Source organism: Lycium barbarum, chromosome 10 (assembly GCF_019175385.1).
Source record: "Lycium barbarum isolate Lr01 chromosome 10, ASM1917538v2, whole genome shotgun sequence".
Classification (NCBI taxonomy): Eukaryota; Viridiplantae; Streptophyta; class Magnoliopsida; order Solanales; family Solanaceae; genus Lycium; species Lycium barbarum.
The window spans coordinates 1,252,108-1,268,114 of NC_083346.1; the positions used below are offsets into that span (position 1 = coordinate 1,252,108).

Below are 16,007 nucleotides of genomic sequence, written 5' to 3' on the forward strand. Positions count from 1 at the left end.
ACTGAAAATTGGTTCCATAGAAAAATAGACTATTACAGTGAAATATATCGATGATTGTTATAGAGAGGTTTGAAGATAAATTTAATTTCAATACACTACAAGAAAAAAAAAAATTAGACTATCATGATATCTAAATGATAACTATCGCCGTAGCCATTCATAAATTTGGATGTAGTAACTTGAAAATAAGGCAGAATGCATGTTAGAATGTGTTAGAATACATTAATAATGTAAAAACTCTTCATACCAATGATGTGATATAAGTTGAATTCATAGAAGATTACCTATATATGGTTGGTTTTTCAATAGCTTGATTACATTTGGACCAAAAAGGAAAAGCTTGTTGGTCATTTGCACTTTTCTCCTATTTTGTGTTGGTCTTTAATTTTGCCCGCAAGCAAATGATTTTTTGCAGGACATAACTTTATATTGTTGCATCATAATATTTCATAAGTTATGTCCGCGTTCTTAAAGTAATTATATTTCACTATACATAAGTTCAATTGCTAAAAGCAAAAGTTAAAGACCAGCCAATTTGAAGGGTAAAAATTAAAGACCAACCCATTTGAAGGCAAATCGAGCAATTTCTTCAAACTTGTTCATATTGAATTGTCAGTACCAAAAAATAGACCTCTTTATATGTGAAATACACCTCTGTCCTAATAAATAAATGTATCTCTGATGGAAGACTAATTTAATCATATGAACTCTCACCAACCCCACTTCGAGATTCCCCTATGCCCATCATCATCATTCCCCTATCAGAAAAATAATAGAAGTGTCTCTTAGTTCCAAAATCATCTTCCAAGAAGAAGAAACAGAACAGAGAAATGGAAGGGGAGATTCACAGTTTCATAGTGGTATGGGCTATTATCTTAACAAGTTTATGTTATTCTCACACAATTGTTAAATTCTTTCCCAAAGGCAAATCAAGATTTGTGGCTATAATTCCAATAGTTTGTTTATTTTTCATTCTTCCTCTTTATCTCACCTCCATTAATCTTGGTGGCACTACTTCTTTCTTCATAGCATGGTTAGCCAATTTCAAGCTCCTTCTTTTTGCTTTTGGTAAAGGTCCTTTGTCATCAACCCCACCTCTACCACTTTCAACGTTCATACCCTTGGCTTGTTTGCCTATAAAATTTCAAAAATATTCAACTAGAGATGTTGCAACCACAAAAAAGACCACAAATTCAACTTCCAATCTTGTCACCAAGATTGCACTCCTAGCCATATTGATAAGGGTGTATAATTATAATAACCATTTGCATCCACAATTCATTCTCTTTTGTTATTGCCTCCACATTTATTTGTTCTTAGAAATCACATTGACCATGGTTAGCAATATGGTTCGAGTTGCGAGTCGAGTTGAGCTCGAGCCACCTTTTGATGAGCCTTACAAGACTAGCTCACTTCAAGATTTTTGGGGTAAAAGGTGGAATGTCATGGTAACTAATATACTGCGTCCCACCGTTTATGATCCTGTTCGGTCAATGATGACGAACAGGATCTCGAGGAAGTGGGCCTCACTTCTTGGCATACTCGCGACGTTTTTCGTCTCGGGGATAATGCATGAACTAATTTTTTACTACATTGCAAGAGTGAAGCCTAGTTGGGAAGTAACTTGCTTCTTTATAATCCATGGGGTGGCTTTGAGTCTTGAAATTATGATCAAAAAATTGTTGAATGGCAAATTTTTGGTCCCTAAGTTCATTTCGGGGCCATTAGCATTAGGATTTATAATTTTGACCAGTTTTTGGTTATTTTTTCCATCATTGTTGAGGGGTCAGCCAGATGTTAAAGGATGTACTGAATGTCTTGCTTTTACAGAATTTGTTAGGTATGGTAAACTGGTTAGTCCTGCCAATATCACTTGTCCTTTCCTGTAAGAGTAGGTAATTATTCACACTAAAATAGAACAGTCTCAAATTGCGTAACTTTTAATTTCAAATATTTTGTTTTTTCCTTTTTTCTTTTGTTTTTTTTGTTTTTTGTTTTTTGTTTTTGTTTTGATATTCAGAGTCCATAGTGTGAGGACCCACCATGTCATCATGCCACATAGGTGACACTTGGCACATATATTTGCCATGTGGAATGATTACATAAGAGGAAGAGTACATATTATAGGAAGATTCTAGAGATATGGGGAGGTTTCCCTTGGAAGACCCTAGAAAGCCTTAGAATATTCTAGACATGTAGAGATTTCTAGAATAGGGGCTTATTAGTAAATATGTAGGGACTTGTATAATAATTATTATTTACATATTAATCCCTAGGTGAGTAGTATAAATAGGAGGGTAATTCATTTGTAAAAACCATCAAGAAAAACAATTCAAGTTCTCTCTAATAAAAAGCTTCCTTCTAGCAAATTTCTCTTGTCTTTCTCAATTACTATTCCCTTAGCGATCTTGAGTGTAGTAAACTAGGCTGACTTGGCATAACAATATCGTGAGCAAGTTGTGCAAGAACGTGAGTTAGTTGTCAAGTGTCGCACGTGCGCTTAGTTGAAGACTAAGGACGTGACAACGTGGTATCAGAGCGAAGGTTACGACTGAGGGAATGGCAAACGACGGAGAAATCAACGCTGCTAAAACCCAAGCCAACGTCATCCAGGATGCTGCTGGCAAGAAGGGCCATAACAAAAAGAGGAATGACACCAACAAGAGCCAGGAGGTGCTACCAGAGGCTGCGCCAAATGAAGGGCTTACATCCCAAGAACCATCTACCACTGAGGCGAGCGAGGATGACGTGGAGGTCCTGTCCGAGGACATCTCGCTCGGTAAAGAGTGGGTTATGAAGGTTAATGTGGGGATGGATGCCATCGACATATTTGGCCATCGTTTAGGCAAGGTGGAGGGCACTCTTAGCGTTCTTGAGGGGCATACTCTTGAAGAGATTGAAAGCATCCGAAATGACTTGGAAGGGTACATGCAGGCTGAGATTGAGGTAAAGCAAACCATCACTGCCTTAGAGTGCAGACTCATGGAGGCATTGAGTACTATAGATGCCATGAAGGCAAAGATAGTGGCACTCGAAGAGCAGGTCAACGTTGGTGTGACCGAGGCAGCCAACAATGTTGTTGTGACGAGGGAGGCTAAGATCGAGGCTCCCAAACCACCAGTGTTCAAAAGGGTTCGTGATGCACAAGAGGTGGAGAACTTTCTTTGGCACTTGGAAAATTATTTCAGGCATGGAAAAGTGAGGGACGATGAGGCCAAGATCAACACCGCTGTGTTGTACCTAACAGAGATTGTCATGTTATGGTGGAGAAGAAAGGTCGCCGATGCTGACAAGAGGTCTATGCACAATCAACACGTGGGATCAGTTCAAGCATGAGTTCAAGCGACAGTTCTTCCCAAATAATGTCTTGTATGAGGCAAGGCGCAAACTTAGAGAGTTGAAGCAGACAGGGAACATTCGCGACTATGTCAAGGAGTTCACCACCCTTATGCTTCAAATTCCCAACCTCACTAGTGATGACTTGTTATTTCACTTCATGGACGGGTTACAGAACTGGGCTAAGAAAGAGTTGCAACGCCGACAAGTCAGTGATATAGACCAAGCCATAGTGGAGGCCGAGTCTTTGATAGACTTCAAGCATGACAAGCACGACAAAGGCCAAGGCAATGAGTCAAGGGGTAGCGATACCAAAGGTGGGGGAGACCGTGGCGAGAGCAAGAAGTCGCATCAACAGTACTCTAAGACTCAAAATGAGAACAGGTTCGACGGCAAGAAGTCAAGTGGTCGTCAGGGCTATGTCGAAAAGAAGGCGCAGAACGAGAAGAAGGGATGATACTTATGCGGAGGGCCGCACAGCTTCAAAAATTGCCCTGACCTGAAGAGCATTAGCGCTATGGTACGTGCAAGTCACGAGCATTCTCAAACACAGAGTACGAGAATCGCACAGTTGGGGACGATTAGACTATGTGGCGTTGTCGCGAAGAAAGATAGTCAAACCAATGATAATAAAAACTAGTACGTGGATCTCACCATCAATAACAAGCCCGCTCGGGCATTGGTGGACACTGGAGCAACTCACAATTTTGTGACTGAGGCTGCAGCGAAGAGACTAGAGTTGAAGCTCGCTCCAATTAACGCCCTCGTTAAGACTGTGAATGTTAAGCCAGAAAATGCTCGTGTTGTAGCTAATGGCGTTGGTGTCAAATTGGCGATTGGAAAGGTACGACAAATTTTACCGCCACTACTATGGATATTTTTGACATTGTTTTGGGGCAAGAATTCTTTACACATTGCCACGCGATGATCGATCCCTACCTCCAACGTCTCTTGGTCATGGAGCGAGAAGGCGCTTGCATGGTGCCTACAGTGACTATGTCGCATGGACAGGGCTATGCACAAATTTCAGCTATGCAGCTTGTCAAGGGGCTCAAGAAAGAAGAACCAACATTTATGGCAACCATTACAAGTTTGAAGGAAGATAATGGTATCCAAGAGACACCGCCACCTTGGATAGATAATTTGCTCGAAGAAAATAAAGATGGTATTTCCGAAGAGCTACCTAAGAGCTTGCATAAGAGCTTACCTCTTAGGCGTGAGCTGGATCACAAGATTGAGTTGGAGCATGAACCGGGAAAGGGTCAAGTCATGCATCGATTACTATCACCGCCTCACACGATAGGGAGATTGAAGCTATCATTAACTACTAGGCCAGACGGAAACAAGGGCAAAAAGGCACTGCCATGTTCCTCATACATTGGAAGGGGAAATCACCGGAGGAGGCCGCATGGGGGCGGTATGAAGACTTGTGGCAATTTAAAGACAAGATTCAAGAGTTTACACAACAGCAGTGCGCCGCGGTCGTCGCACCATCAGGTGGGGGAGAGTGTGAGGACCCACCATGTCATCATGCCACATAGGTGCCACTTGGCACATATATTTGCCATGTGGAATGATTACATAAGAGGAAGAGTAGATATTATAGGAAGATTCTAGAGATATGGGGAGGTTTCCCTGGGAAGACCCTAGAATTTCATGGATTTGCATAGAAAGTCCTTGGAATACTCTAGTTGTGTAGAGATTTCTAGAATAGGGGCTTATTAGTAAATATGTAGGGACTTGTATAATAATTATTATTTACATATTAAGCCCTAGGTGAGTAGTATAAATAGGAGGGTAATTCATTTGTAAAAACCATCAAGAAAAACAATTCAAGTTCTCTCTAATAAAAAGCTTCCTTCTAGCAAATTTCTCTTGCCTTTCTCAATTACTATTCCCTTAGCGATCTTGAGTGTAGTAAACTAGGCTGACTTGGCATAACAAAAGCGTGAGCAAGTTGTGCAAGAACGTGAGTGAGTTGTCAAGTGCCGCACGTGCGCTTAGTTGAAGACTAAGGGCGTGACAATAGGCTCAATTAATCTAAATTCATCGTGTATGACACAATTAAAAGAAACATACTCTCTACCAAGAGTTTTTTCATTCTTAGGACTTGAACCCAAAACTCATAGTCAAAAGTAAAGTAAATCATCCCACCATATTTGTGCCGGATGCTAATGTCAAATGAGAGTAGGATATAAAAAGGATCTAATATGTGCAAAGAAGTTTTTCATTATTAGATTATTATAAGGTCCCGTTTGTATAGTATTACTTTTTTTTATTGTCGGAGGTGTGAGAGGTTGGCCATGGATGGTTTCAGACGAGGTAGGGGTAGGCCGAAGAAGTATTGGGGAGAGGTAATTAGACACGACATGACGCAATTACAGCTTACCGAGGACATGACCTTAGATAGGAGGGTTTGGAGGACCCAAATTAGGGTAGAAGGCTAGTAGATAGTCTCGTTATCCGTTCTTATTAGTAGTCGCAGTATCGCAATATAATTTCATGTGCTCTGATTTATGCTATTATCTGTTATTTCGTGTGCTTTCATTATCCTGTGGTATCTGTGTCGACTGCATTATTTTATTTTATATTATTGCTTTGCCATGTCGCTTTGAATTTCTTAGCCTTATCTGACTTTTTTTATGCTTTTATGCTTTTCTTGAGCCGAGGGTCTTTCGGAAGCAGCCGTCCTACCTTGGTAGGAGTAAGGTCTGCGTACACTCTACCCTCCCCAGACCCCACGATGTGGGATTTCACTGGGTTGTTGTTGTTGTTGTTGTATTGTCGGAGATATAATTTTCTTGGATTATGAAAACAATATCTTAAAATCACTAAGCTTTAATCAAGTGAATAAAGTTTATAAGAAAACACAATCCTTTTTAGGTAAGTCTCATAAATATTTCTTTGAATTAATGATATTGGATTTCACGGATCTCTTTTAGTTAAAATGAGCTTAGGTGTAAATTTCATTAGCCTATTAGAGATAAAGAAAATGTGATAAAAAAGTAAACACAATAATTATAACGACTTATAAAAATTAATGCATCTTATATATATAATTATAAAATTACGTATATGATTTATCGGTTCGGTTCGATTTTATCTTCGGTTATTTTTAATAAAATCAAAACCAAATCAAATATTATCGGTTCTTAAAAATCTAAACCAAACCAAACCAAACCCAAACAAGTATCGATTTATTTGGTCGGTTTGATTCAATTTACGTTTTGGATCAGTTTCTAACCAAACCATGAACACCAGTTATCTAAGCAAATATGTCAATTTGAATGTTGAAGCAATAGAATTTGATGTGATATTATAATTAAGATATGACTAGTTTCTAATATTACATCCTCATAAAAAATTTACTTCAATGAACATTTATTAAAAAGATATGAAATTTTTCTTACACCTTCCGTCTCCTCCCCCCCCCCCCCCCCCCCCTCCCTCTTTTCCCTATCCCATCCTCAAATTTCTATTTCATATTTTCTTACTTTTATAAAAGAAATTATAAAAAATAGGATTTTTTCTTACCCCCTTCTCAAATTTCTATTTCACATTTTTTTACTTTTATAAAAATAGGAATTTTTACTACCCATCCCCACGTCTTGTCCTAACCCCATCATCAAATTTCATTTTCATATTGTTTTTTTACTTCTATAAAAATTTATAAAAAAATATGAAATTTGAAATTAAATATGAGAAAAAACAAAATAACATCATAGAATGCAAGTTTGAAATTTGTAAAAGTAATGGTGCAAGTTGGGTTCATTTAGTCCATCTCAACCTGCCCATCTTAGTCCAAACAAGCTTTGAGCAAGATTGAGCATTGACCCATCTATTGGTTCAACCCATCTTGACCCGCCCAACTTTAGCCCAAGCGGCTCGTATGCCACCCCTAATTAGCACTAATATTAAAGGGAAAGTCACACAAAACAATTTTTTCAAATGGTAATTAAAGAGATTGCAACTATTTTCAAAAAAATTACATAAATATAACTTATTCAAAATTTTAACTTCTTAATTACAAAAATACAACTTTTTACATTCCTAAAATGTTTTATAATACTTAATTTTAGGAGTTACTATCATTAATGCATATCCACTTTTTACTTTCTCTTTCTTTCAAAATCATTAGAATGTAATTTCCAAATAAAACATAACAAAATCAACTTCAAATCCCATATTCCATCTACCGTTTTCAAAAGACTTTTTTTCTATCATTTCTTCCTTTTTATTCTTTTTTTTTTAATTTCACTTGATGATGATTCAATTATTTTTTTTGTGACTAAAAGAAATTATTTGAATATATTAAAATTAAGAAAAGTATATGAAAAGATATGGTATAAGAAATGTACATGAAAATATACCTTAAAAAGTATATGGTATATTCAAATTGGTATATTATAGCACAAATTAGTTTATTTAAGTTTTTAGATTATATATAGTATATAATATAATATAATAATATTATTTGTGTATATAGTATATAATATTACGATATACCTCATATATGAATATATTACTATATGTGCCAAACCAATTGTACTCTACAATAACATATACACTATACAATATGCAATATATAGAAAGAATAATATAATTATTTATGGATTACCACTAAAATAGGATCTTAATTAATAATTGACACCCCATCCCATAAACTTGGCTTCCTTTCTGCCATCAATAATCATATATTAATTATTCAAAAACTTTCTCTCTATTCCATGAAATAGGAAAATTAGCTCAATTAAATTTATATTTGTATATATATTTAATATAATAAATAATACACACATACATACACACACATATATAAAATACTTTTTGTTTACTATACATAAGAAATTATTTTAGATACTAGTTAATATACATAAAAAATAATATTATATATAGTACTATATAATAGTGAAATATACGTAATATATAAGTACAGGGATATATATATGCTTGTTCAAGGAATTGTATAATATATATCATATAAACAGTAGTATACTGTTTTATGAATTAAAATGCTAGATAAGTATATTAGGATGTTTAAAAAAAATAATTAATGTGTTATGATATGTATGTAATTTGGTTATCACTAATATAGGAAAGTTCTTATTATTAGCCTTTTATTCATAGCAACATTATTTTATTTATGGTACAAAATTATACATATACCCTAAATATAGAGTATATATTGTAGATTATGTAATTTAGTTAATAGTTGTAGATTACAAAATATTTTACTTATTTACTTGTATTTATGTAACTTCCCCAACATTAAAAGGGTTTTAACATTAAAGAACTAAAACAAATTGTAAAGAGATTTGAACTGGGGGTTCTCAACATCCGGTTCTTTGATTTCAACCGTGGAGATCGGATTTTGTGGTCCGTAGCTTCAGTTTTCGAGTACGAACAGTAGCTCATTTTTTGGGGGGGATTTCTCTCCTTTCTTCACTAGTTCTGGAGCTATCTTTTATGTGTTGTTGCTCCGTGCTTGGCTTTATTGTTGTGGCCATTTGGAGAACATTGTTGTAACTCTTGTTGATTATAGTGGAGCTTTTTGTGGGCCGGAAGTCCCGTGGATGTTTCCTCGTCACCTTGAAGGGGTTTTACCACGTAAATTTAGCGTCTCTTGCATTCTATTTATTTTTGCTTGTTTTGCTATTTTATTATTCGTATAACTGTTGTCCGGATTTCCATTTGTGCTAATGTTTATTATCTTCTCTTAGTTCAAATAGTTTGAGAAGTTTTGACTTGAGTATTTCTTCCACTGTGACCTCGTCATGCAATTTGGTTATTGCTTGTTTCTTCCCAACAAAGTGGTATTAGAGCCTTTGGACTTCGGTGATCGTAAATACTCTGATCTGAGGTGGTACATTGACAGCAGGGTCTGATACACACATTGACACGTTGAATCTCTGACTCGTAATGAGTCATGTGGAACTTAGTTCGAGGGGGAGATTGTTGGGTGTGCGAACAAAGTACCACATTGGTAGCTGGATAGAAAAAGGAGATACTTATAAGGTGTTGGATACTCTTAATGATGTGAGGCCTTTTGGGGAAAACCGTGCAGGCTTGGCCCAAAGCAGACAATATCACATCATGTTAAGAGTATCTTTGGACCTTTTAGCCCAACAACTTGTATCAGAGCCAATGGTTTGGCGGGACGGGTATGAAGATGGCGGAGTGTGGCATGGGGCCCGGCTTAGTGCCTCTGGCCATCTATGGGTCGGTTTACGATTTTTACCCATAGCTTTGAAGACGCATTCATAGCCTTTGGGCTTCGGTGACCGTAAATACTCTGACAGTGTGGGTGGCACACAGACATGTTGAATCTCTCACCCGTGGTATGATAATGAGCCACGTGGAACTTAGTTCGAGGGAGAAATTGTTGGGTGTGCGAACAAAGTACCACATTGGTAGATAAAAAGAAAAATGAGCTACTTATAAGGAGTTGGATACTCTTAATGATGTGAGGCCTTTTGGGGAAAACCGTGCGGGCTTGGCCCAAAGCGGACAATATCACATCATGGTAAGAGTATCTTTGGGCCATTTTAGCCCAATAATTGGTATCAAAGCCAATGATTTGGCGGGACGGGTATAAAGATGGCGGAGTGTGGCGTGGAGCCCGGCTTAGTGCCTTTGGCAGTCTATGGGCCGGTTTACGACCTTTACCCATAGGTTTGAAGACGCATTCACAGCCTTTAGGCTTCGATGACCGTAAATACTCTGACAGTGTGGGTGACACACAGGCATGTTGAATCTCTGGCCCGTGGTATGATAATGAGCCACGTGAAACTTAGTTCGAGGGGTAGATTGTTGGGTGTGCGAACAAAGTACCACATTAGTAGATGGAAAGAAAAATGAGCTACTTATAAGGAGTTGAATACTCTTAATGATGTGAGGCCTTTTGGGAAAAACCGTGTGGGCTTGGCCCAAAGCGGACAATATCACATCATGGTAAGAGTATCTTTGGACCTTTTAGCCCAACAGAAAGTATAGTATTGTTCTCATTTTTGAAGAAAAAAGAGACGAAAGGGGAAAACTTATTGTCTTATAACAGATGAGAACTTCTCAAGAATTTTTTTCATATATTAAGACAATTCAAGGAAGCCGTTCAAGTAATTTTCCATGTGTCCAAGGGAGATCTAAAAGTATGGATTATAAATTAATTAGTGTTACTAGAAACAGAATCCCCCATCCCTGATTCTCTCCAATCAACTGGAATATCTCTTTTAGGCCCCTCTATTTTTGTCTCTATTTCCCTCCAACCTGCAGCACTTCTTTCTCTTTACCCGATAGACGAGTAAAGGATGACCAGAACCTCCCTTGTTGACATCAAAGTCTTCATTCTGGCACACATTTGGAAGAAAAGATAAGCCCTCAGCTTCACTGCGATGTAACACACAGCGGAGGAAAAGAGCCAGGGCTTCCAGGAAGGGGAGGTAAGAGAAGCGTGTTCTCTGAAGTGACTTCCAGTTCCAGCCAGCATCACGAGTTTTTGAAAGAGGACAGTAGAAAACCCCAACTATTGATCCTGCCTCCATCTCTTAGTTGGCCCCAAAATCATCATTAGTTCAAGAAACTTGACAGATGAATCCATTTTCTACTGGCATATTAGGAGGCTTCCATTATTCTCTTGGTGTGTTTGCTTCTTTTGTGATTAAACAAACCAACTAACACATCCGTATCTATCCACAACAGGATATAGTTCTCTTAAACAGTTATATAAAATAGTCTAAGATCAAACAAAAACTTGACAACACAAAAAGACTACAACAAATATGTTTTCACGAATTGAATAGAACCCAAGTTACACAAACACACAAAATATTAAGGCGCATGAAGTCCATTGCTTGATTCAATAGTCAATTATGTGCCTGTTCTTTTTTCCTTTAGCATTTTCCCCATCAAAGTTCTTCACCTTGGAGAGTGGAAGGTTTTAAAGTACCTGATTTTCTTCCATCGGCGCATCATTGATGTCAGGTTTTTCATCACAATTATCAGCTTGAGATGTTGGCTCCCCCGTATTTGCATCAGCCTCCATTGGTTTAGCTTCATCCTCATCCTGGTCTGATATTTCATTCTTTTGATCTTCAAGCAGAGCGATCTATCTCAACCATTTTAAAAATGAAAATTATTATCACTTCTTTTTTTGATAGGGATTAGTGAAAATATGAAAATTATTATCAATTGGCAAACAGCAGAACTATTCCGTTTCTGACGTACCAGAAGCAACCCCTGACTGAGGGAAAATATACAAAAGGGTGTAATTACACCCAATTCTCAACTCCTCTCCCCCCCTTGAAAATTTGAGAGTGTAATTACACCATCTCAATTACACTCAATTCCTATATAACTGTGTAATTAGTTGGTCAAACAAATTGGCCAAACTGTGTAATTACACTCAATTACACCTAATTCCAATTACCTTGGTGGTTTTCCAAACAGGCCCTTAATTAACTTTTCTGTTCACGCTTCAGTGAGAAAGTGAACAGAGTTTCTAAGCATACCAAATTAAGTCCTTTTTCTTGTTGTTTGTTTTGTTTGCAGTTTCTTGATGATGATAACAAAGTGCCATCTGGAGATCAACTATACATTTGAAATCAAGAAAGAATGGCAGGAAAAATGAATGAAGACGCCATGACATGAATCGTTGCTCCCATACTAATTCTTGTTTCCATTCTTGGTAATTATCTGAGTCTTTTTTTTCCTGCTAGTTTTACAAAAGAGAAAAAGGAGGGGGAAAAGAGAAAACAACGTGCTACAATTGATTGTGTTATCAAAAGCTCTCTTTTCTGCCTTCTCTCCATCAAGTTTCATATGCATAAGTGTGCTTTTTGAATGTTGTAAAACTGTGAAGTAATCTTTTCAAGAATGTAGAGATTTTGTTCATCAAATTCCATATTTTTTTCTTCCATTTTCTCAATTATGATATGACTTCCTTTTACTTACCTTAAAACCAAAGTTTGTCAAATTTAGGTTCTTTAACTACTATTTTCCCTTGACTTTAGTCACTTTATTATATTCGTTTAGCTTTCTCAACCACTTCTCCCACCTTCTTTTACCCCATAATTGAACTTGACAATTTATGCATTGGCATGTTTGCTCATGATCTGAATGTTCCCCTCCAAGATCGGGTTCGAACCCCACCGTACACAAAAGTCTGCTAGTGGAAAAGGGTAGAAGGGCAGACTCATCATCCATCGGGCTTCAAATTGTGGGTCACTGGTCTCAGGAATTTCTCGGTTACAAGGAAAATGTTAGCTTTCAAGGCTTTGGTCTAGTGATAATAGTGCAACACATGATGTGTAGGTTGTTTTGACAAAATACTTTTGAGGAAACCAAAAGAGAAGAATCAATCGCAGAATAACATAGTCAAAAGAAAAGTTTGAAGTTGATAGTTCACAACGAATAACCAAAATGGAGACCACTTGGTTTGCTTCTTTCAATGGCAGTGGGCATTCCACTTATTTCAATATTCATAAAACATAAAAGGTTTCTTTAGGATAAGGATTTTAGGTTCTTCACGGCGATTTAACTTATATATACTGACAATATAAATAACTTTTATATTGTCAGTATATTTAGCGGATTACTTTTTTAATGACTATTAGATTGTTCTCACATAAATTCTACTGAAAAAGAATAAGGTAAAATTAAATGGTCGTTATGTAGAATAATTTAGTTCGAATTTAATAATGAAATCATGAGAGTTGGATTGGTGGGTTGATAATTTAAAAATTGCAAGTCTATTTTCATAGCTTATTATTTTATCTGGCCAGTTTTGTAGAAGTTATCCTATTCAAGTCAACCTTCAAACTTGGAAGGGAAAAGGTACAAATACACCCTTTAAATTTGCGATTTAGAGCAAATATATCTAGTGGCGGATTCAAAATTTTATACAAGCTGGTTCAGTATAAGACTATAGCAGTCAATTATATAAATCTCACCGTTATACAGAATTTGCTTAAACACTCTTTTATTGTTCGTGATTTGACCTCAAAATGGATTCGTTTTCGCTATTTTTTTAATACAAAGTTGGGATTTTTGTTTTTAATAAAGTCTATTTTCTTTCTTTTTTAAGATTTATCTATATATATTCACAATTTTCTTCAAAAATTTACTACTTTTAGCAAAAACTTTAACCAACTTAAAAAACTGATAACTCTAAGAAATTTAACATACAAAGCTGTTACAAACAAAAAATATTGTTAAAAAAGGATTTATGAACTAAACTAATTGATTCAAACGATTAAAGCAAATGAAATAATACACCAAACAAAACCTTTCAGTATAACAAAAATTAATAATTGCAACATAAACTAAATTTGATCAACAAATTACTTGTAATTTGGACAAGACACGCTGTTTTAGTAAAATCCACAAAGAGAACCAAAATTCAATTTGTAAAAAGGTTTAATTTTTTTGATGTAAAATAGAGTAATATAAATAGTAGCTTTTATTGAAATTTGAGCAAAGAAAGCAAATTATAAAGGAAGCAGTAAATAAATACAAAATAGAAAATAAGTGCAACAAGAAGTAAAATATTACGAGTATACAAAAGTGATGAACTAGAACATGAATTATGCTTGTGTCAAGTGGGTTCAGGTCCTTTACTATGTACGATTTTCATGTTTTTCTAACTGAGCTCATAGGTAGAAATAAGTAATTTTTTTGTTGAAGTGGGTTCAACTTAACCTCTTCCTATAAGGTGGGTTTGCCCCTGGATATATCACTCGTTAAAAAAGTGGTGCATAATATCTTTCCCCTTACAAAAATCCCAATTTTTGCTAACAGAATTTTTTAAGAAAATCATTTAGCTTTTTTTTTTAATTTTTTATTAAAGAAATGTCACGTAGCTTTAAAAAAAAATAAGTCTATCCATTTTTCTGTAGACTTATTTTTTTAAAGCCACGTGACATTTCTTTTTGTGGGTCGGGTCTGGTTCGTTTAAAAAATGAAGTGAGCTTATTTTTTTTTAAAGCCAAGGATATATTTGTTTTAAACGAACCAGAAAACTCACTAGAAAAAAATTGGCTCTTTGATTTTAAAAAATAAGTTTACTTAAAAAAGTGGATATACTTATTTTTTTTAAAGTCACGTGACATTTTCTTAATTAAATGATAAGCTAAATGTTTTTCAAAAAAAAAAAAATCCTGTCAACGAAAAGGGTATATTTGCACCGATAGTGTAATGACAGGGGTATATTTGCACCGTTTGTGTAACGACCGGGGTATATATGCACACTCTTTTAACGAAGGGTCTCTAGATTGAAAAGTTGAGGGGTATATTTGCACCTTTGTCCAACTTGGAATACTTGTTTAAAAAGGAATTGCAAGTAATTTTCCTCCGGGGTTTCCTTTTACCAACTTTTAAATTGAAAACTAATGTAAAACGCTAGGTGATTATTTTTTATCTCTCCAAATTTTGGTGGACAAGAATATATCTCTCCAAATTTTGGTGGATGCTTGCATTAATAGCAGATAGCAACTATTCCGTGAAGTTAGTCGAGTTGTGCACAAAATAATCCGGATACGGATATTATTAAAAAAAAAAAAAAAAAGACCATCTTTTCCATTTCTTTTGAATAAAAGAAAAGAAGTTTTGTGCTTACACAATCAAATCACTTTAATAAAACTAACATAAATAATTATCAGAAAAGAAGTGTTATTTGGTTTTGTTGGGGATCTTTTGAAGAGTCTAAATCTCAAATTTAAGGGAGTTCGGAGAAGATTTAAGGTGATTTTGTGTAAGTTTTAAAATTTGAGCTTGAGGTAAAAAATAAATATTTCAGATTTGAGATTGAGGTTGAAGATGAACATTTCAAATTTATAACTCTTGTTATAGACTAGACATTTCAATGGTGACCTAAAGGTTAATCAATTTCTGAAGAGCTATACTTTGATAACTTTTAAAAATAATGACGACATTTAAATGGTGACCAACAGAGGGCTAAATTGTTAAAATCAGCCAACCTTTTCTGTAGTAGATGAGTGTGAATTCTGTGTCGCTGGCTGGGCCCAATAAGTGTTCCTTCAGAAATTGGGCTCATTTTCTAACAGACCCTTCAATTTGGTTTGGGGACACTACTAAAAAAACCGATAAAAATCGACTGATTCCGTCAGTTTTTTTGATAATTTTTTTAAATATTTTTTAATTAAGAAACCCAAAGGACTGCATAGGTTTTATTTAAGAAACCCAACGCACTGCATCTGTTTTAAAGGAAATCGACGGACTCTGTCGGTTTTTATTTTTATTATCAAAAAACCGACGAACTCCGTCGGCTTTTAGAGCAAAAAATAGTATAGATTAAAACAATGTAAGTATTTGAATAAAGAACATGAGTGGTCTAGTGGTAGAGTCCTTTAATGCCAAGGAAGATACCCCGGTTTGATTCCGAGCTGCTACATTTCACTATTTTATTTTCTCAAAAAAAAATGCGGAAAAGTGACGCGCCCAAAACCGACAACCATAGTCCGTCGATTTCCACTGAAAAAACCAATCCTCTCTTTCCGTTAAAACAATTTATTCAAATTCTTTATAATACAATCCCTCTATTAAAACCCTTTCTTTCCGTTAAAAGAATTTATTCAAATTCTTTCTGATACAATCCCTCTGTTAAAACCTTTTCTTCATCTTGATCATCCTTTAAACATTCACAACACTCCATTATTGTA

General features: G+C 35.7%; 1 protein-coding gene across 1 annotated transcript; it reads left to right on the forward strand.

Moving 5' to 3' along the window:
- Positions 1–677: 677 nt before the first annotated feature.
- On the forward strand, positions 678–2,100 carry LOC132614655 (acyl-CoA--sterol O-acyltransferase 1-like). The gene has a single exon (XM_060329163.1). It carries the CDS (start codon positions 831–833, stop codon positions 1,887–1,889), a length of 1,059 nt encoding a protein of 352 aa, XP_060185146.1. The 5' UTR covers positions 678–830; the 3' UTR covers positions 1,890–2,100.
- Positions 2,101–16,007: the final 13,907 nt, after the last annotated feature.

Excerpts from the sequence above, each read along its gene's own strand:
- LOC132614655 (XM_060329163.1), top strand. The coding sequence starts at position 831 with ATGGAAGGGGAGATTCACAGTTTCATAGTGGTATGGGCTATTATCTTA.